The sequence below is a fragment of the Erythrolamprus reginae genome, chromosome 12 (genome assembly GCF_031021105.1).
Source record: "Erythrolamprus reginae isolate rEryReg1 chromosome 12, rEryReg1.hap1, whole genome shotgun sequence".
Taxonomy (NCBI): Eukaryota; Metazoa; Chordata; class Lepidosauria; order Squamata; family Dipsadidae; genus Erythrolamprus; species Erythrolamprus reginae.
The window spans coordinates 16,833,859-16,856,633 of record NC_091961.1 but is presented as its reverse complement, the minus strand read 5'-3'; the positions used below and the strand labels follow the sequence as shown (position 1 = coordinate 16,856,633).

General features: G+C 43.4%; 1 protein-coding gene across 1 annotated transcript; it reads left to right on the top strand.

Annotated features, from left to right (window-relative positions):
* Window positions 1-11,655: 11,655 nt before the first annotated feature.
* LOC139174931 (interleukin-36 receptor antagonist protein-like) lies at window positions 11,656-15,834 on the top strand. The gene is made up of 4 exons (XM_070765631.1): window positions 11,656-11,725; window positions 13,158-13,277; window positions 14,803-14,936; window positions 15,619-15,834. Exons 1-4 carry the CDS (start codon window positions 11,656-11,658, stop codon window positions 15,832-15,834), a joined length of 540 nt encoding a protein of 179 aa, XP_070621732.1.
* The last annotated feature ends 6,941 nt before the right edge of the window (window positions 15,835-22,775 follow it).

Below are 22,775 nucleotides of genomic sequence, written 5' to 3'. Positions count from 1 at the left end.
GTTCTTAGATGCCCAAAAAGCCTTCGACAACGTCAATTGGATATTTATAAAAATGCAATTAAATAAAATGAAATTTGGTCCAAAATTTGTTAATTTAATAGACGCCATTTATTCAAAACAAACAACGAATATAATACTGAATAATGAACAATTGGCAACACTTGAGATAAATAAGGGAGTTCGCCAAGGTTGTCCTATATCACCGTTGTTATTCATTATGGCTTTGGAGACCTTATTAATCAAGATAAGAGTAGACCCTAAAATAAAAGGCCTAACTGTAGGAGACGAGACTTACAAAGTCCAAGCTTTCGCAGATGATTTAACTTTTATAATTGAAGAACCGATAAAGACAGTCCCTGAAGAGTCCAGAGACAAAGGCTAAGCAAAGACGGTTCCTTTATTCAGCTCTTAAAAGGGAAGTGACAATCAGCGGGAACACGACTGGCTTAACATGGAGAGTAGCCGCTCTTTTATACTTTTGCGGCTCCCGCCAAAAGAGAGCAGTCAGCGTCTGAACCAATCAGGCGCGACTTCCTGTTTCAGCACAGACAGCGTTTTTTCATGGAACCAACTATTTACATAGGATTCAACACCCCTCCCTCCTTAGTCAAGAATACATCAATCAAGTAAGCCATGTGACGAAATCCTCCAATCTGCTCGGTCTACGCAGGGTTCTCTCTGACCTGCGCAGATCATTTGAGTCCTCACTTCCAACGGTGGAGGTCGGTTCGCCTGTACCTCCCCAGTGCGGCTGGGGCCAAGTTTGGGCTCCGGCCTCTGAGGACGAAGATGGCTCGGCGTCGCTGGAGGACCTTTCCTGGCTCGGTAAGTCCATTTGAATGTCCATTAAAGCGGGTTGCGCGTTACAGTCTATTAGAGGGGAAGAGTCTGTTTTAGCGGTTTGCACAGGGGAGGTTTCAATGCGCCTTCGTACATGGTCAATGTGCCGCTTCCACATTCGACCATCTTCCAATTTTACAATATATGTTTTAGGAGCAGTTTGTTGTACAATTGTTCCCTTCATCCAATTCAAACCCCCATCAAAATTCTTTGCAAAAATACTTTGACCCAAGTACAATTGTCTTTCAGGATTTACATACATAGAATTATGAGTACAATACTGTGGGTGTAATCTATCCAGTGGGGATCTAAGTTTCCTTCCCATTAGTATTTCAGCAGGACTTATGTGAGTGTGGGAATTTGGTGTAATATGTTGTGTTAACAAAAATTGGTCCAGATGCTGTTGTACATCTCCAGGGCCTGACCTGCACAATGCTTCTTTTGCAACCCGAATGTACCGTTCTGCCAACCTGTTAGCCCAGGGCGAGTAAGGCGAGATGAGAGCATGTCTGATCCCCAAGTTATCTAAAAACAATTCAAATTGCCTGGCTGTCAATTGGGGCCCATTGTCTGACACTAAGATGTCAGGACAGCCATGGGTGGCAAACAAATGGCACAGAACCTTAATTGTGACACTAGTGGTTATATTATTCATTGCAATGATTTCAACCCACCTGGAAAATGCATCTACCACTATTAAGAAATATTGTGACCCCACTGGCCCTGCAAAATCAATATGGACCCTGGACCAAGGCCCTGCAGGTTGCTCCCACTCAGCTGGAGTTGTTTTGGGGGGATTTGGCCGAGACTCTTGGCATGGATCACACTTGGCTACCCACTTTTCAATATCAGTATCCAGACCTGGCCACCATAAGTGCCCCCTAGCTAGACCCTTCATCCTGACAATACCAGGGTGGCCCACATGTAGCATGGTGAGTACTTTGGTCTTTAGACTTTCAGGAATGATTACTCTATCACCCCACAACAGGCAACCTTTAACATATGACAATTCCAATCTTTTGGTTTTAAATTCACTTAAGTTTGTTTCTACAGAGTCATTTTGCCACCCCTTGAGTACACAGTTTACCACCTTTTTTAAAATTGGGTCTTGCTGCGTGTGCACAGCCACCTCCCTTGCTGTTGTTAGTGGGTTATCTTCGAGTTCTATCATTAAAACATCAGCAGATGGGGCAGGGTCCTCTACTAACTCTGCCATTGGGCACCTACTAAGACCATCTGTGTGGTTTATGGTTTTACCCCCTTTGTGAATGAGCTCGTACTGGTACCCTGAGAGAAACAAGGCCCACCTAATTAGTCTTGGAGACATAAATGGGGGAGTTGGTTTGTTAGGGGCTAGGAGGCCTAGTAAAGGCTTGTGGTCGGTAACCAATTCAAAACTCCTGCCAAAAAGATAGTTATGAAACTTCTTCACCCCAACCACTAACGCTAGAGCCTCCTTATCTAGTTGGCTGTAATTTCTCTCAGTATTGGTCATTGTTCTGGAAAAGAAAGCAATTGGGGCCTCTGTATTATTCGGCAAAACATGTGCCAAGACCCCTCCCACGCCATATGGGGACGCATCGCACGTAAGCCTGACGGGTAGCAAAGTGCTATACTGGACTACTACACTTGTGGAAGTTAACAACTGCTTTATTTGTAAAAAGGCTTCATGCTCAGTTCTCCCCCATGTCCAAAGGGTTCCTTTCTGAAGCAGCCGGTGTAAAGGCTCTGCTGCTGTTGCCTTCTGTTTTAAAAAAACAGAGTAAAAGTTTAGAAGGCCTAAAAATGCCTGCAATTCTGTTTTATTCTGTGGCTCTGGGGCTTCCCTGATGGCTTTTAATTTTTCAGTAGTGGGGTGGATGCCTTCCCCATCAATTCTATATCCTAAGAATTCTACACTGCTGGTTCCCCACACACATTTGTCAGGTTTGATCCTTAGCCCCTTATCTTGTAGCCTATGTAATACTTCTCTTATTCTTTTGTTGAGTTGAGATTGGTTTTCTCCTGAAATTAAAATGTCATCAAAATAGGGAATGGTCCCTTTAATTCCTGACAACAAACGTTCCATTATGCTTTGAAAAATCCCAGGGGCTATGCTTATTCCAAATTGTAATCTGGTGCATTTAAACGCACCCCTGTGGGTGACAATGGTTTGAGCGAGTGCTGTCGGTTCATCGACAGGGAGTTGCTGGTAAGCTTGGGCTAAATCGATTTTTGCGAACACTTTCCCTTCCCCCAGGGAGTGAAGGAGCTGTTGTACCACTGGAATGGGGTAAGGGTGATGTTGGAGGGCTTTGTTGAGCGTTGACTTATAGTCAGCGCAAACCCTCAAAGAGCCATCAGGTTTAAGAGGCGTGACTATGGGTGTTTCCCAAGGTCCCTGCTCTACAGGAACTAAAATGCCCTGGCTTATGAGCTTATCTAGCTGTAGGTCAAGCTTGGGAAGGAGCGGGAGGGGTACCCTGCGTGGTTTGAGCCGGACAGGAGGAACCTTGGGGTCAATAGAAAAGGAGATAGGGGGCCCTTTATACGATCCCAAGCTGGGGCTAAACACTTCTGGGAATTCCTGTAAGAAATTTGGAATGCTATCAGAGTTAACAGTACAAATACCAGAAATTTCAATTCCCAATGGTTCCATCCAAGCCAACCCCAAGAGAGAGTGTCTAGCCCCTGCAACAACAACCATAGGAAGGGTACATTTAACAGTTTTAAACATTCACTTGGCCCAGAACAGGTATTATCCCCCCTTGAAAATCTCTAATTACCAATGAAGTTTGTAAAAGGTCAGACTTTGAGAGGCTAGGCATGTACATTATAAGCTTTTCCCATGGCATAATGGAGTATTTAGACCCCGGGTCAAGTTCCATAGTGCATGGCTTGTTGTTTAGGAGCAGTGAGATTACAATCTTGCTCCAATTTTTTGTTGCCGTGCTATTTACAGAAAATTGATTGTTACCTCTTGAGTAGTCGCGGTTAGCAGTTGAGTAGTTCTTGCGGCCGGAAAACCGAGGAAACCAGTTTTCGCGCGGTTGAGGTGTTTGGGTCTGGAACCGAGGAGGACGAGGTGTGGAAAAAGATTCCTCAGGCAAGGGTGCTCTGCAGGCTTCGGCGATGTGGCCGCGTCGGTTGCAGCGGCGGCAAATGGCGTCCCGGAAAGGGCAGCGTTGGCGCGGATGGTTTCCTCGGCAGCCGGAGCAGGGGGCGACGGGGTGAGGGTATCTGGGTTGTCTCGGCTGGTCCTGTTGCAGCAGAAAACAGCTGTCCTCGTTGAGGCCAGGTGGGCTGAGGTCGTCTGGGGCCTCTGCACGGGAAACCGTGGAGTCGATCTTGGAGACGACTTCCCGCTTGTCATGCTCCTTCAGCTCTTTGGCAGCAGCGTCGGCGACCTCTGCGGTTTGTGCCAGCTTGATTACTGCCTGGAGAGACGGCTCGTCTTTGGTGAGGAGCTTGTTTCAGACCATGGCATTTCTCATGCCGAAGATTAGGGCATCAGTGAGGCGAGCTTCCGGGCTATCAAACTTACATTTTGAAAGCACCGTTCGAAGATGCGTAGTGAACTGGTTAATGGATTCGGATTCGAGCTGGGCCATTCTTGAGAACTGGTGCCGGAAAACGACGGCTGGTTTCGTAGGCTTGAAGTGGCTCGCAAGCTTGGTTTGCAGGACGTCCCAAGCGGCTGGAAGCGGATCGGTGAGAGTCTGGGCGAGATCGAATATCTCTGGGCCACAGTAATTCAGGAAAATTGCCCGCTTCCATTCGGCGTCAGCGTCCCTTATTCCGGCAGCTTCGAGGAAGATCTCGAACTTGGCCATGTAGGCGTCCCAGGAGGATTTCTCCGGATCGAAGAACTCAGGAGCCCGGCCGATTTGAAGGTTGTTCATCTTGCACGCGTGGTTCTTCCGTCCGTCGTCGCCAGTGAAGAGTCCAGAGACAAAGGCTAAGCAAAGACGGTTCCTTTATTCAGCTCTTAAAAGAGAAGTGACAATCAGCAGGAACACGTCTGGCTTAACATGGAGAGTAGCCGCTCTTTTATACTTTTGCGGCTCCCGCCAAAAGAGAGCAGTCAGCGTCTGAACCAATCAGGCGCGACTTCCTGTTTCAGCACAGACAGCGTTTTTTCATGGAACCAACTATTTACATAGGATTCAACACCCCCAATACTAATGCAGACAATAGAACATTATGGAAAGGTAGCAGGTTTAAAGATAAATAAAAGTAAAACACAATTTTTAACCAAAAATATAAGTAAAATACAAGAAACTAAATTAGAATGCATTTCCGGAATAAAGATTGTCAAAAAAGTAAAATATCTAGGAATATGGTTAACAGCTAAAACAATAACTATAAAAAATGATAATTATATAAAACTATTGACAGAAATCAAAAAAGATTTAGAAATCTGGAATAACTTGAAAATATCTTTTCTAGGAAGAGTGTCAACAATTAAGATGAATATTTTGCCTAAAATTTTATTTCTTTTCCAGGTAATTCCAATAAACCCAGGGGGTACTTTTTTCAAAAATTTAACAAACATAGTTAAAAAAAATTTATGGCAAGGGAAAAAAGCAAGAATAAAAATAAATTGTCTAGAAGATATTAAAGAAAGGGGAGGATTCGGACTTCCAAATTGGAAATTATATTATCAGGCGGCCGCCTTAACATGGATTAGAGATTGGATAACTTTAGAAAATAAAATAATATTAAATTTAGAAGGGTATGATCTTATGCTTGGATGGCATGCCTTCATATGGTATGATAAGGAGAAAAACCACTCATATTTTAAAAGACATACATTAAGGAAATATCTATTAGAAGTCTGGAAAGATATAAGGAAAAATCACTTTTTAACCATTCCAGAATGGCTTGCCCCTCTAGAAGCAATAATACACCCAAAGTCCATAAAAGATAAAAAAATTGTAAGATATAAAGATTTATTAAATGACCAAATGAAATTAAAATCCAGGATTAAACTAGAAGAGGAAGGGATAACAATAGATTGGTGGCACTATGCACAGATTCGATCTAGATATCAGAAGGACAAAACACTCTATATTTTCAATAAAAACAAAAACTTGTTCAGTAATTTAATTACTCTTAATCAAACAAAAACAATAGGGAAAATATATAAATTTCTCATTGCGCACAAAAATATAGAATTGACCCTAAAAGATAATATGATAAGATGGTGCAAAAACATTGGTAAAGAAATAGATATAGATACATGTGAGAAAGTTTGGATTAATAATTGGAAAATGACCAACTCAGTATCACTAAAAGAAAACCAAATTAAAATGTTCTATAGATGGCATCTCCCACCAAATAGGATAGCAAAAATGTTCCCTATAACTTCTCCATTGTGTTGGAAATGTAAGAAAGAAATAGGAACCTATTACCATCAATGGTGGACATGTGGTAAAGCTAAAATATATTGGAAGATGATAGAGAAAATAATAAAAGAAACAGTAAAGCAGGATATAGAAATTACCCCGGAATTCTATTTATTAGGAATTACTAATCAGACTTATAAGAAAGAAATTTTATATTTAATTATACACATATTAACTGCGGCTAGAATTATTTATGCGCAGAATTGGAAGGGGGAGGAAGTCCCCAAAGAAGAAGTTATAGCAAAAATATTAGATTGCGCTGAAATGGATATGATGACAAGACGTTTAAACGATCAAGAAGACACTAAGTTTTATGAAACATGGAACAATGTTTATAAATGGATAGATAAGAAAAAATAAGATATATAATCTATTTTTAGTTAATTTGTTGCACTTGTTTTTACTTGGGTAATATCAATACTAGTACTAGTTAAATTTATTGCTTAATGACTGTTGTAGTTCCGTCTGAGGCCCCTCAGGGAATGGCTGATCTTCTGTCGGTTTCCAGCTCAGAGGGAGAGGATGAGGAACAGGAGGTGCAGGCAGACGAGGAGGAGGAATCCCAGGCTGAAGAAGAGGCAGGACAGCCAGAGTCCCCCCAGAGGGAGCTCTCCCCAGCAAGCAGCCTGGATTCCTTAGAGGAAAATGCACAAGCCATAATTGATCTGCGACAGAGAAGAGCTACTCAGAGAAGGGACCAATTGGCTAGGTACTTTCAGCATTAAAGAGGCAACAGCTGGGTTTGGGTGTGGTGCTCTTTGGAAAGGCTAAAAGGCAGACCCACCCTTCCTGGCTTGTGGAGTTTTATCTTTGAGAGTCTTGGGACCTAGTTGTGAACTTTGGCGTCTTGGAATCCTGGTTTGTGCCTTTGACTACTGAAACCTTGGGGTGGGTGTGCCAGCAAGTAGCTTGCTGTATTGTCTGGACATCAGGACTCTGCTGTAAAGTATTATAGCCTGTCTGTTGGGAAGAACAGGTTTTCCTCTGTGTTTATTTTTTCCAGCTATAAAGTACTTTTGCTTTTACCAGAGTGTCTGGCTGTTTTTTCCAGTTGGTGTTGAGGTCTGGGGGAACCCAGACAGAACAATGACTATGGTAGAATTAGTTTATATATAAGAATTAGTTTATATATAAGTAATATAGTAAGAATTTTGGTTTTATATATATATTAGTAAAAATGCGAAAAACTTTAACTCAAAATTTAGCAAAATTTTTAATATTCAACATATATCTAATTATGTATTCTTTTTCTGTATTTGAATTTATACTTTCAAGATAAGCGGGGAAAATGTATCCCCATTTTGTGTTTAATGTTTGTATGTTTGTTTGTCTATTTTATGAAAAAATTAATTAAATTTTTTTTAAAAAAAATAATAATTTGTATGTAATGTAGTGGAGACAAAAATTGGAGAAAAAAAAGTAAAACAGGTGTTTTGTTCAGCCGGGGACTGAATCAGAAGGGGGGGGAACAGTGGCGAGGAATGCTATATATAGAGGTCAGACTAAGTCCTTATTGGCTGAAGGGAACCCCTCCACCCACTATAGAGAACAAAGCATTGCTTAACTGATCATGGGCAGAGATGTACAGCTGAGTATCATCAACATACTGATGATATCTCAACCTCCCCCCCCCCCCCCACACACACATTTGATGACCTCCCCCAGCAGTTTAATGTAGGTGTTAAACAGCAGCAGAGAAAGAAGCAGATGCCTGGGATCTGACTTCTCTCCCCTGATCAACACTGACTGAGAATGGTCCCAGAGGAAGAAATGAGCCAGGACAATACAGTGAGGAATGAACCAGGAACAGTGGTGAGGAATGCTTTATATAGAGGTCAGACTAAGTCCTTATTGACTGAAGGGAACCCCTCCACCCACTATGGAGAACAAAGCATTGCTTAACTGATCATGGGCAGAGATGTTCAGCTGAGTATCATCAACATACTGATGATATCTCAACCCCCCTCCCCACCAATTGATGACCTCCTCCAGCAGTTTCATGTAGGTGTTAAACAGCAGCAGAGAAAGAAGCAGATGCCAGGGACCTGACTTCTCTCCCCTGATCAACACTGACTGAGAATGGTCCCAGAGGAAGAAATGAACCAGGACAATACAGTGACCTCCATCCCCGATCCCTGAAGCCATTCCAGAAGATGTCATAATTGATTATATCAAAAGCCACTGAGAAATCAAACAGAGTGAGAATGGATGCACTATCCCCCCATCTCGATTCTTTTGGGTTATTGCCATTAGCACTTTTGCCCATTTTGTCATCTCCTGCTCGATTCCCAAGTGGCATCAATAGATCCCTGTAATCTCCCACTACTGTGGTTTGTGTGAAAGAAGGAGAAAACAAACCAGCCTTTGGGGAAAAGAGAGGTGTAGTTTGTCCATCTGGTCAGGTTGCATTCCGCTCTCTGTCTCTTCTCCAAAGTGGGAAGCAGGATCTAGGGAGGAGAAGGAAGTGAGTGTGGTTGGCTAACACTCTGAAGGACACATGCTATTGATGGTTGCAATGCCAGAAAAAAATGGGTGTCTCCAACTGTGACCTTGATTTGCATGTCTTGGCTGCTTTCAACATCTAATTATTAGATTGTCAGTGGAAGCATGAAAGGATAGCAAGAATTTCCTGCAGTATGTGTAGCATTTTCCATGAGTATCATGAAATTTTAGCTTTGAGAAAATCTGGCAGAATTTGTAGGATGATGCTCAAACAGACATGAACATCTCTTTATTTGCATGGGAGATATTCACTATTAAGGAGAATCTCGGGCCAATATACTCAAAGTCAGTGAATTAAGGAATGCAGTTGGAAAACCTCTACCTATTTGTGACCATTTTATTTTAGGTAATATCATGTCCAGATCATGTGGAAATTACAGTGCCTCATGTTTAAAGCCTTTTATTTCATGTGTTAAGGAGAAACTTAACCTTTCCCCTCAAACCACTCCTAAGTATGGAAATATAAATTACAGTTTAAAATGCAGTGCAGCAGACCCTGAGTTGTTTACTCAACTCTTCTGAGTAACTTGAGCAAGACGGATGTAATGTCATGCATTAGTTGTAGCAATGTCAGGGTGTGTTAACCTTGATTAGGAGGCATCTGCCCTTGGGGATAATCAATACTGCAGAGATAGGAAATTATGGATAGATGTAGTGATAGATGATCTCTTACAGTAGTCATGAGGTTAATTCCCAAATCATCCAAGGGCAAGTCAGGTAACACTCGCTGATAGATATAAAATCATAGGTCAGTTCCAGAGATGATCAAGCAGAATGAATCTTCAACCCAAGAAGGAACATCTCCACAGGTATTGTCACCTAATTTATTAGGTTAGACTACTTCCTCCTAGGACCTGCATCTAGAGCCATAAAGCAGAGGACCTTTTATTTTCTGTTCACTGATCTTTTGTTAATTTGGGACTAGATGATAACAGCTAGATCTCTTTTTAAGAAACTTTCTTTGGAGAAGCCCTGATATTTACTGGTTTAACTATATTTAGCTTGCTTTTGTATTTAGCAGAATCTGTACCAGTTGTGGAATTTATTTTTTTTACTACCAGTTCTGTGGGTGTGGTTTGGTGGACGTGGCTTGGTGGATGTAGCAGAGGAAGGATACTGTAAAATCTCCATTCCCTCCCCCTCCAGGAGAAGGTTGCTGCAAAATCCCCATTTTCTTCTGATCAGCTGGGACTTGGGGGCTAGGCCAGTCAGATATTTACCGGTTCCCCGAGCTACTCAAAATTTCTGCTATCAGTTCTCCAGAACTGGTTAGAACCTGTTGAATGCCACCTCTGATCTGTACGGCTTGTCCATATTTGTTCTGATTCCCTTTTCTTTTGTATTTCAAAAGATTTTTTTTTAAATTAAAGCAGGGATGCAGCATTAAAACCATGAATGAAGGTGAATAGCCCCAAGATAATGTTGCCTCATTCAATTTGGATGGTCAACGGGACTAGAGGTTTTCTGAATCATGCTTTGAAGACAAAAACTCTGGTCTTGGGGACCAACCCAGATTGGATCCTTATGAAAACATATCCAGTAGGTTTTGGGGGGGGGGGGTTGAGAATATTTTTTTAAAAAAAAATACACCTCACAACACATTTTAAAGTATGTCATCAAACACTGTCTTCTTGAAATCATAAGAAAAATTAAAAACGTTATGACACCAAATAACAATAAAATAACTTGAGTTTCCAAATGTATTAGACTGGTACTGAAATCTGAAGTATCTTTCCACCAAGTTAAAATAACTTTGAATATTTTTTATTCTGGAATGGCAGGATTCAAAATGTCTTAGTAAACTCTCATTCACTACTCTCTAGAATTGTTGTAATGAATAAACCTAGTTTGGGCGCTTTTACAGATATTTGCTGCAAGTATACTATTAAAAAAATAATGAGCAATAATTAATAATACTAATTTTGATGGTAGTGATGGTTTTATTTGGTTTGGGTTTTGTCCTTTAAAAAGAGAGGAAATGATAGCACTAGATTTTGAATTTGGAATTTTGAGGGGAAGGTAGTCTTTTTCAGCAGGCTTGGAATATTAAGATGCTATAGAGTTTCCTAAATTCTATAAGTTTCCATCTTGATCCCTGATATCTACTTTCGGTCCCCTAATCTGTGGAATGATTTGCCTTCAGAAGTTTTAGGTGCTCCAACACTAACGTTTTAAAGAAGAAATTAGACAACCATTTGCCTGAAATGGTATAAGGTTTCCTGCCTATAGGGGACTAGGGGTTGGACTAGAAGACCTCCAAGTCCCTTTGAACTCTGTTATTCTGTTATTCCTACTTTCATCACATGCTGTACTTCAGTATGTCTCCCAGCCCAGAAGGAAGGCATTTAGGTTTTCCACTTAGCTTTTCCACTAAGCAAACAGCTTCAAGAAAGCTAAAACATATTTTAAAATGCAGCAATAAGCAAACATATAATTTAAAGGAAAAACTATATATATGGATTGAAAAAGACTTAGGCCAAGAATTAAGTCGCTGAAACAAAATCCAGCTACAAAGGTTTTCCTAGACCAGGAGTCTCCAAACTTGGCAAATTTAAGGCTTGTGGACTTTAACTCCCAAAATTGAACAGCCACCATCACTTAAATCTTCTCTGACGGTGGAAAGACAAAAATCCATAGTTGAATGCTTCTAGTCTATGTGAGTGTTCCCTGTATCTATGCTGGTCTTCCATATTTTCCTCAGGTCTTCAGGGATTGAGGATGGGTCTCATTTTCAAAAGTCCAATCATACAGAACTGTTTCTTGGTTTATTTTATTTTATTTTTGCCACTTGTGGATACTTGAGAAAATCAATCAACCAACATTTTTTGATATTTTGCATCTTTTGTTTGCAAGGAATTTTAAGTTAAACTATTCCCTTCTTCTGAAGAACGTTAGAGAAATCTAAAAAAATAGAAAAGTTGGGGAGATGGCAAGTAAGCCTCAGAAGAAGACTTGGGATGAAGAAGTGGCAGATTTGTTTCCTGATTCTGAATCAGGTGAGAAAAATACAGTTCTGTTCATTTGTTGTTTTGGAAACATTGCCCAGACATGCACGTATCCTTAATTATTTGGTGATTGTAAAAATGAGTTTCATTTGTTCAATCCTACACAAATACAATATTCAGTTTTTTACAGCAAAAATGCATTAATACAGTAATACTCTCTGGTGGAAGCTTCCCTGTACCTGAACGAATACAATACTGTATATTGTGTACATATGACTACAGAAAATGTTCACTTTATTCCTTAGCTCATTATATAGATATAATATAGATATACTGTATAGTACAAGTAGTCCCCGATTTACAACATTTCATTTAGTGACTCTACAAAGTTACAATGACACTGAAAAAAGTGACTTATGATAATTTTTTTCATACAATTACAGTATCCCTAGGACCACATGATCAAAATTTATAAAGCATGGTTGCATCAAGCTTTATAACGGTTGCAGTGCCCTGGGGTCATGTGATCAATTTTTGCGACCTTTGGACAAGCAAAGTCCATGTGGAATCCAGATTCACTTAACAACCATGTTACTTTATTTAGTAACATAAATTTTAGGCTCAATCAAGGACTATCTGTAGATGGTCCATGGATTACCCCACTCACTTACTGTGGTCAAATTTTGGTTCTAATCTCTCTTTCTCTCTCTCCCTCTCTCCCTCCTTCTCTCTCTCTCTCTCTCTCACACACACACACAACTCTATTTTTAAAAAAATCCCTGTACCACAATTAGATTTTTTAAAGCTTTCATTGATGATGATCTTCTTAAAAGTCCAATTATGGCACACATTTCTAAAGTCCTTTCTAAAAGAAAAAGACCTTTATTATTGTAAAACTGAATCTATGCTGCTATGCTGATTTATGATTACAGTACAGATTTGATTGATTGTATCAATCAAGGGGAAGGTAAAATGGGAAAGAAGAAGAGAGAAAGAAGGGGGAGGACAATGTGGAAGAAGAAAGATGGGAAAAAGGACAAAGATAGAAGACATTGGATTGATGGTGTTGTAGGTTACATAATAACTAGACCGTCGTTTGATTGCTTGCTAACCATATTTTAGGGCCTGTTCCTACTCTATAGCTAGAACTATCCAGATTTCTTCCAATTATAACTCTCCGCACTATCTCTTCCTGAGTCCCTCGATATTTTCTCAGTTGCTTTCATGTTTACATTCCATAAGGCTGTATATCCAAGGATTCTCTCCTGCCTCTTGGTATGATATCCACCAAGGCTAAGCAGCTTTTGACAGACACTTTAGTTTAGTAGACGTGCAAATCCTTTGAAAAGGTGGGGAAATAATTTGTAATTCATTTTTCAGTGAGATATGCATCATTCTAATCTCTGATGGTTCTTTAGAATATTTCCTTTGTTTACACATATAATATGTATAATACATATCTATATTCCTTCCACAGTTCCAGAAATTAGACCTTCAAAAGAAGTTGATCCCCGATTGTATAAATTTTGGGATCTTAATCAGAAATACTTATTTTTGGTGGAGAACATGTTAGTGGCAGATGTGAAAATTTCTAATTCACCAGGTATAAACTAAGCTTCTTGTGCTTGAAAACTGCAGTCTTTTCTTGGCCAAAATTATTGATGGGATGCCTTAAATGGTGAAAAGCTGATGGCGGATATAACAGGACTCACTAGGCTGATGGCTACATTGAAAAACAACTTTATTATTAAAGTTTTTTTTTTTAATGACTTGCTGCATATTCCATTCACTAATCCTGGGCCCTCAACATTTTTGCCCTAAACTTAAATGTAGTGACAGACATAGCACGTTTCCTTCTGTGATATTTTAGGGAAGAAAGATTTAATTCAGAAACAATAAAGGTTAAACAATTACATGGAGTATTCAAAAGGTCCTCTGGTTTTTATATACAGGGAGTCACATGTCAAAATCAGGCATTTGGCAATTGGCATACCCTTTTGCCAGTGATGGGCTACCAAAAGTTTTACTACCACACTGAGTGTGTGGCTTATGCATTTTGTTTCAACATCTTTCAGTGCAAATTGGGTGCTCTGAGGTGGAGCTCCAAATTTTGTTACTGGTACTGTGTATCTGACCCTACCCATAGGAGCCCATCACTGACTTTTGACAGTTGCAGAATCCCATGTGACTACCATTTGCCACTTTCCCAGTCAGCTTCCAACAAGAAAAATAAATAGGGGAAGCTAGATTTGCTAAACAACTATGTTAACTTAACAACTGCCCATGGTTTGCTTAACAACCATGGCAAAAAGGTGGTAAATTGGATGTAACTTACTTAACAACAGATGAACAACAGAAATTATGGCCTCAGTTGTAATTGCCACGTCGTATGTCAAAGATATTAGGAGTCCTTGGTGCTCTCTGAGCTTGCTTATTTTCTTGCAGATGTTTTATTACCTGCACTAGGTAATATCATCAGTGCAAGAGGGGGATGGATTCCCCTCTAGAGGTCCTCTCTAGCATTCCCCTCTACCACTGATGATGTTACCTAGTCTGGGTAATGAAATGTCTGCAAAAAAACAAGCAAGCTGAGAGAGCACCAGGGACCCCTCATTCAACCCTGAGCTACAAATATTCTCAATTAGTCTTAGAGAGTTTTAGAATAAAGCACAGTGGTTGACTTTTGTCCAATGCTTTGTTTGTAAAACTGACCACTAGCTTAGAAAAGAGATGAAGCTAAACTATAATGACAGATCTCAAACAAGGAAGCTATTGGGCTTGAATTTCACAATATCAGTGTTTACTAGTATCTAAGTTTACTAAGTAAAAATGTGAACTATTTTATGTTTTTTTGTTGTTGATATATACAGGCTCAGCACAATTTCATCCGATTCTCTCAATATGAGAAAACTAACCAAAATAGATTGAAGACGCACTTCAGTTCTTCCCATTGCAAATCATTCCTCTTATATGAGGGCTTATATTATGTTCCTCAGAGGACTTTTGCTTTTATAAATCCTTAATCAGATACCTGTGGTTCCTCATCCCAAACATCTCCATCAACAGAAAAACCCTCTTTTCATTCTTTAATTCCTCGATCTTGTCTCTTGTTTTTTACTCTTTTTCAGAGCAGTTAATTGCCGTGCTTCCTAATACTTCTCTAGACACAGCACAAAAACCCATATTTATGGGCCCTGAAAATAAGAAGAGCTGCTTGTGTTGTGTAAAGTCTGGGAATGGCCAATATCAGATAGAGTTAAAAGTGAGTGTTTGACTTGCATTACAAACATATTTTGCTTTCTCCAGGGAAATTGTCCTTTTTATTTATCCCTTTATTCTCAATGATATATTCTGTACAATAATTGTATATTAGGAAGACTTCTAGAAGCTTTAGCTGATGAAATGAAATAACAGACCTTAGATGGGGCCATAATTTACCTGGTAATGATCCCCTTTCATTGGCTCAATTGTTATAAAGAATCATAATGACACACTTACTGACTGATCATATTTTATATATTCCTTGATACGTGGTTTCTCTTGACAAGGTCGATGAAAGGCTTTCTCATTTTGGGTTTTGCAAGAGAATGTAACTTTGTGGGGGGTCCTTGGTGCTCTCTGAGATTGTTTATTTTCTTGCAAACATTTCATTACCTTAGAATAGCACTGATGAGGTTACCTAGTTTGAGTAATGAAACATCTGCAAGAAAACAAGCAAGCTCAGAGAAAACTGAGGACCCTTCATGGATAGAATCTCTTTCTGGACACTTAGACATTAAGCAAAGTTTAATGTCTGACTTGTGTTACTTTATAGGGAAAAACGGAAAACATGAATTCCCTCTCAATAGACCGTAAAAATCTTCTAAGGGGCTGCTAATGATTGTTTATGCAACTTAATATTCCTACAAAACTTCTTTCTCATGGTCTTTTCCTTTTTTTCCTAGGAGAAAGATATTAAGGACCTTTACTTGGATCCAAAAAACGCCAAAGCTTTCACTTTTTATAGTAAGGGCATGGACAACACTGATACCTGCTCTTTTGAATCTGCAGAGTTCCCGGGTTGGTTTCTCAGCACTTCTACGGAAGCAAAGAAACCTATCGGTTTGAGTCAAAAAGGAGGATCTCAGAACATCCTATTTTATTTTGAAAGAAAATCATGAGTCAGAAATTCTGTCCTGCATCTATGTTTCTAATAGACTTTGTGTATACAAATTAGAATGGAGCAAGAATGTATGATTAGACAGATGAGTATCTAAGTATCTAAGGATACTTAGTATTCTTGTTGAAATAAAGAAACTTTGGAAGAACTATCTCATATTTAGGGGAAGGTGCAATACATCTCATGGATGAAATGGACTTGGTTGTATGGTCTTTATTTCTGTTGAACAATACGCTTTTGAACAGTAGTTTTGTTTACCCATGTGAATTAAGTTTGTTGACTGATAGTAAAGATCTTTTGGTAATGAGATAGCAATAGCACTTAGATTTTTATGCCACTTCATAGTGCTTTACAGCCAGTGGTAGGCCACCATTCCTGGCCCTACTGGAATGGGCTGGGACCGTGGATGCCCGGTGCAGGATTCAGTTTCTGCACATGTGCAGAGGCCAAATCTCACGTGAGGACATGGGCGGGCGAGATTTCTGGGTTTTTTTTGTTTCTGCTCATGGATGGAAGCAAAAAGGCCCAGAAACCGAATAAAACAATTTAAGGCCTGCTCCAACTCTGCTCCCATCCATTCGCCTGCGCGGGTCGGCTTGTGGTGGTGCTGCCACGAGCGGCTTGCCCGCTTGCATTTGCTCGCCTGTCTCGCTGCTCCACTCATGGTGGTGTCACCACAAGCGGCCTGCCCGCTCTGCCGCAAGTGGCAACTCCTTCCGCTCGCCCCTCTACTGCACTGCCACTCGTCGTGAGCGGCCCGCCTGGTCCTTACCTTGCTCTTCTGCAATCTGCAGATCGATGGGCCATGGCATGGGGAGCAGGATGGGTATCCCCAAGCTCCAGCCCTGCAGCCCACTCTGTGCTCTTCTGCATGTGCTGAGAGATGCTTGCTGTGCCGGAGAGCAGAGAGCAAGCCATGCAGCCGGAGTTCAGGGAGGCCGCTGTTGTTCCTGGCCCCAGCTTCTGCTGTAGGCGCTGCAACGAGATTTGCTTCTGTGCATGTGCAGCAGCAGAAATGTTGTGTGAATGTCCTTGCAGCAGCAAGATTTGGGCAAAAGTTATTGATTTCTTTCTTTCTGCGCAATCTGGTAATTTTTACCGGAATCACGCCGGTTGCGGGTGCATGGTGTGTGCATGCCCAGTAGCAATGGAGTGAGGCTACATGCTCCATTTCTGCCACCAGAAGAACATTCCCACTGTCCATCCCTTTTTACAGGGGTGCTTCTCCTCTGGGCTTTATTTCTCTGCTCCTCCCTTGCCAAGCCCTCTCTAAGACGTTTACAGCCCTCTCTAAGATGTTTACAAAATTGGCATATTGCCCCCAACAATCTGTTTCCTCATTTTTACTGATCTCAGAAGGATGGAAGGCTGTCAACCTTGAGCTTGTCAGGATAGAAATTTGGGCAGTGGAAAGAGTTACGGTACTACTAACAGTACAGTAAGATGTTATTCCAGGAGTGTCCAAACTTTAAGATTGTGGATTTCAACTCCCAGAATTCCTCAGCTAATCTGTCAGACAAGTCACCAAGGTTGGGCACACCTGTATTATTTCATACTGTTATGAAAATCAGTTTTCTCTAGTGCTATCTGGTTCATTGTTTCAGAACAATGACTCATGTTCTCCACGGAATGGAAAATTTTGCAGAGAATCTAGACTTTCACAATGGGAGAGGCTGCTTAATAAATTGTATAGTGGGCATTATTTAGCAGCCTCTGATATTGTAAATGGATACTTAGGAAGCTAATTTTGTTTAATAAGACAACCAATCACAGATGTTGTAGTACACAGTGGGATGAAGTTTAATCAGCCTCCAGGCTGTCACTCTTTTGGCCAGTGTACCCCATCCATGATCAAATATAATAATTCTCCAAGAGCCAAAGAGCCCCTAATTCAGAGCCACTCCATATTGCCATACAGCCTCCAGATCAGGGGTGGGTTCCATTTTTTTAAACTACTACTCTGTGGGCATGACTTAATTTTGTGGGAGTGCCTTGACAGTCATATGATGGGTGAGAGTGGCCTGGCAGTCATGGCAGCCATGTGATGGGTGGGAGTGGTTTCATGGCCATGTGACTGGGTGGGTATGGCTATGTGACTTGGTGGGCATGGCCAATTTAGCAGTCTTTTTTGACAATTTGGCAGTCCATTAAACAATACACACAAATTAAACTTTAATTTGTTTTGCTCCTGGAGTTTTTTTATGTGCTTTTGTTTGCATGTTGGTTTTTTGGTTAAATTTTCTTTTTACTAAATCACTTTTTAAGTTGTATAGGAGTCGAGTGGTTCACTTCAGGAAATTCAGTTTTGCATTGATTTTTCTCAGCCCCAAGGTGTTTACAATCAACAAATAGTACAAGCCAGGGAAGGCATTGCCTCTCCTTGCTTTGGGTGGGTGGGAGGCAAGGGACTCCACCAAACGCTGGGCCTCCTTAGAGAGGCAAATGAGCAGGTTTATGTCTACTGCAGAACATGGAAACAGGCACTCCTCAGCAGCAACCTTCTGCATACTTGGGACTGTTCCCCAACCAAGTCCCCCAACCAGCATGGGCTCCTTTTGCTCTCCCTCTACTGCTGCTTGGGGCCAGGACAGACAAGTAGGAACAGGGGTGCTTCTCCTCTGGGCTTTATTTCTCTGCTCCTCCCTTGCCAAGATTGTGGTTGAAGCAGCAGGCAGGAGACCCAAGCAAGCCCCTTCTGGCACAAGGACCTCCTCTGTCTGCCTGAGCTGAGCTAGACTACCAAGTATAGTAGCCTGCCTGGCCCCGTAATTGGTGGGGGAAGGGAAAATGAGGAATTACTAGACTGTCTTGCCTTCCCAGAAAGCATTGCCTCTCTCTCAATCTGAAACCTAGGAAGAAGGATAGGCGAGCACAGAATATGTGCTCACATTTACCAATTAAGAAAACTTAAAATCTACAATGCTGCTTTATTCAGAATGCTGCAGCAAAACCCTTTTCTTGAGCAGAGGAGGAAAACCAGTTTTAATACATGGCTCTGTTCCTGCTGTGATTGTGCAAGCCCATCCACAGCAGAGGGAAGACCCAGGAAGGCTTCTGATACTGCCATCTTCTGTGTGCTCCCCTCCATTCCCGCGATTGTTAGTCTGCCCACCACTGACCAGGCAAGGTGGTGTTCTGGAAAAGCCCGCTACTCCCCCCCCCCCGCTGCTGTCTTGTCCCAAGCAAGATGGGGAATGGTGGCATTTAGACCATAGGATTCGGCTGTTGCAAGGCATTTTGGGGAAGAGCCAGTGCGGGTTCTGATGTTGCTGTCTCCTGAGTGCTCCCTCCCTTCTGCCAACCTGGCCACAGTCTCAAAGATCAGGAGCATTGCACAGGAAAAGGCAGCAAAACTTGCAAGAGTGGAAATAGGAGAGCAACACAAGTGAGTGAACCTTCAGCCTCTGGCTGGCTTCTTTATTCTCTCTCATTCCCAATGGGATACCTTCTGAATTAACATATGCTTGGCTGGTAGCAATTAGGAGCCAAAAGTTAGTTGAATTGATGATGAGTAGATTTAAGACCAAAGCCTGCTGTTCAATGAAGGGGAAGCATATGTCCTGTTGTGACAGAGAGGGGTAACAATGGGATAACAATCTCAAAGATTGGGAGCACTACACAGGAAGAGAAACAGCAGCAAAACTTGCAAGAATGGAGATAGGAGAGCAAAACAGGCGAGTGAACTTTTGACCTGCCAGCTGGCCTCTTTATTCCCCTTCACTCCCAAGGAAAGCCCTTTGGAATGGCAGCGGCAGCACATGTGGCTGCAAGGGGAAGAGAAGCTGGGTGAAACCTAGATGCTTTCCGGCTCCCCTCATCACAGGAGTATCAGCCCCTCTCTTGTCTCTGCTAGCGGCTACCCCCTTCTCCCTCCCCCTCCTCCCTCCTGGGAGATCCTGAGTGAAAAACAGGGAGTGAGGAGTTGATGCTTGTGATGAGGGGAGCTGGAACATGTCTGGGTCTCACCGGCCTCTTCCTCTCGCAGCCACATATGCTGCTGCTCCAGAGAGCTTTCATTGGGAGTCGGGGGGGGGGGCATAAAGAGGCCATAAATCAGGTGGGTATGTGGTCCATCATTGCTGCTCACATTGTTGCTGAGTTCTTGGAGAGCCATGCTCATGCTGGCAATCAGAGGTCAGGGGGAATTGGTTGCTGCCTCCTAGCTCAGGAGGCAGCTGGGAGTGGGCCTGGAGGAGGCCATGGCAATGGTAGAGTCCAGTGCTCAGGCCAGGGGGCTGCGGACTGGCATCCAGCCTCTCCCATGGGTCGTTGATGCCTGGGGAAGGCAAGGTTAGTGCACTTCCAGCTGTGCCCTGTAGTTCCTCTGCCAGGTCAGGAGATGCTTCAGGAGGTGCTCGCCAGCAGAAAGAGTAGCTGCAAAGCTTGCCAAGATGCCCCCACTTCCGCTCCCATGCCTGAAACTTTTTATTTATTTATTTATTAGATTTGTATGCCGCCCCTCTCCGCAGACTCGGGGCGGCTCACAGCATACAATAAGACAATTCATAACAAATCTAATAAATTTAAAAAACATTAAAAACCCCATTATTAAACCAGACATACACACAGACACACCATACATAAATTATAAAGGCCCGGGGGGAGGGAGGGGGAATGCCTCAATTCCCCCATGTCTGACAGCAGAGGTGAGTTTTAAGGAGTTTACAGAAGGCAAGGAGGGTGGGGGCAGTTCTAATCTCCAGGGGGAGCTGGTTCCAGAGAGTCGGGGCCGTCACAGAGAAGGCTCTTCCCCTGGGACCCACCAGATGACATTGTTTAGTCCAGAGGTCCCCAACCGCCGGTCCGCGGACCGGGACCGGGCCGTTGGGGTTTTCCAGCCGGTCCGCGGCGCCGCTGCCCTCCCGGCAGAGGACATTATGCAGGGTGGGGCGTCGGGCAGGGCGGGGAGAATCAGGAGGCTCCTTTGGCGGCTGGGGGCTGCCTGGCTTTGTGATTTTGGCTGGAGGGGAGTTAGGAAGGTCCTACTTCTCCCCCCCCCAGCCAAAAACTCAAAGCCTATCTGCTGGATACGGGCGATGAGCGGGACGAGCGGCGCCGAAGCCGGTGGCTGTGGCAGCTGCTGCAAGAGGCTTCCGCGCCGCTCTGTCCCACTCATCGCCCGTATCCAGCAGATAGGCTTTGAGCTTTTGGCTGGGGGGGGGGAAGTAGGACCTTCCTAAGCTGTCAGGACACCCCCCACCCCAGCACTTTGAATCCCGCCGGCCAAGAGCACTCGGGCAGCAGCTTCTGCCAGACACGGACAATTAGCGGGACGAGCGACGCCGAAGCCGGTGGCTGTGGCAGCTGCTGCAAGAGGCTTCCGCGCCGCTCGTCCCACCCATTGCCCGTATCCAGCAGAAGCTGCTGCCCGAGTGCTCTTGGCCGGTGGGATTCAAAGTGCTGGGGTGGGGGGTGTCCCAGCAGGAGGCGAAGCACTGGGGTGGGGGGGCTGTCGGGACACCCCCCACCCCAGCACTTTGAATCCCGCCGGCCAAGAGCACTCAGGCAGCAGCTTCTGCTGGATACGGGCGATGGGTGGGACGAGCGGCGCGGAAGCCGGTGGGTGTAGCAGCTGCTGCAAGAGGCTTCCGCGCCGCTCTGTCCCACTCATCGCCCGTATCCAGCAGATAGGCTTTGAATTTTTGGCTGGGGGGTGGAGAAGTAGGACCTTCCTAACTCCCCCCCCCAGCCAAAATCACAAAGCCAGGCAGCCCCCAGCCGCCAAAGGAGCCTCCTGATTCTCCCCGTCCTGTGGAGAAGTGTGGAGGGCTGCGTCACTAAGCTCCACCCCTCCATAACCCCACCCCCATATGACCAAAGCCCCGCCCCCCGGGCCGTGGAAAATTGGTCTAGCTTAAAGCCGGTCCCTGGTGCAAAAAAGGTTGGGGACCTCTGGTTTAGTCGACCGGACTCGGAGAAGGCCAACTCTGTGGGACCTAATCAGTCACTGGGATTCGTGCAGCAGAAGGCAGTCCCATATATATTCTGGTCCGATGCCATGAAGGGCTTAATAGGTCATAATCAACACTTTGAATTGTGACTAGAAATTGTTCGGCAATCAATGCAGACTACAGATTATTGGAGTGACATGGGCGTACCTGGGGAAGCCCATGATTGCTCTCACAGCTGCATTCTACACGATCTGAAGTTTCCGAACACTTTTCAAGGGTAGCCCCATGTAGAGAGCATTACAGTAGTCGAATCTCGAGGTGACGAGGGCATGAGTGACTGTCAGTAGTGAGTCCCGGTCCAGATAGGGCCGCAACTGGTGCACCAGGCGAACCTGGGCAAACGTCCCCCTCGCCACAGCTGAAAGTTGGATCTCTAATGTGAGCCGCGGATCGAGGAGGACGCCCAAGTTGCAGACCCTCTCTGAGGGAGTCGGTAATTCCCCCCCCCCGAGTTATGGACGGACAGATGGAATTGTCCTTGGGAGGCAAAACCCACAGCCACTCCGTCTTATCCGGGTTGAGTTTGAGTCTGTTGACACCCATCCAGACCCCAACAGCCTCCAGGCACTGGCACATCACTTCCACTGCTTTGGGACACTCTGGCTGGCAAAGATTGTTGGACCGGCTCCCTCTCTGTCTGCTGGCCAGAGCCTCCCAAAATGTCTCCTGGGTCAGCAGAGGCACCACAAGACACGCTGGGAGTGCAGTAACCTTGCCCTCCCTGGGCATTACCATATGCAGAAGCACTTTTTGGAGGTGCTGGCTGGCAAGCTTTGCAGCCACTCAGACTTCCCAGAGACAAAGGAAACCGCTTATTTTGCACAAACACATTGACTCCATTTCCAGCTTTCCTTCAGAGCCAGCAATGGTGGTGGGACCTTTACAATCACAGCAAAAAACTTCCCAATGGCCATTGGGATCCCCTGTTGCCAACAGGCTTGGAAACAATGCTTCCACCGGTCTTGGAAGCATTTTAAGCACAACATTTTAT

Coding starts and splice junctions, on each gene's coding strand:
- LOC139174931 (XM_070765631.1), top strand. CDS start 11,656: ATGGCAAGTAAGCCTCAGAAGAAGACTTGGGATGAAGAAGTGGCAGAT. Junction 11,726..13,157: donor GTTTCCTGATTCTGAATCAG/GTGAGAAAAATA, acceptor CCACAGTTCCAG/AAATTAGACCTTCAAAAGAA. Junction 14,937..15,618: donor AATATCAGATAGAGTTAAAA/GTGAGTGTTTGA, acceptor TTTTTTTCCTAG/GAGAAAGATATTAAGGACCT.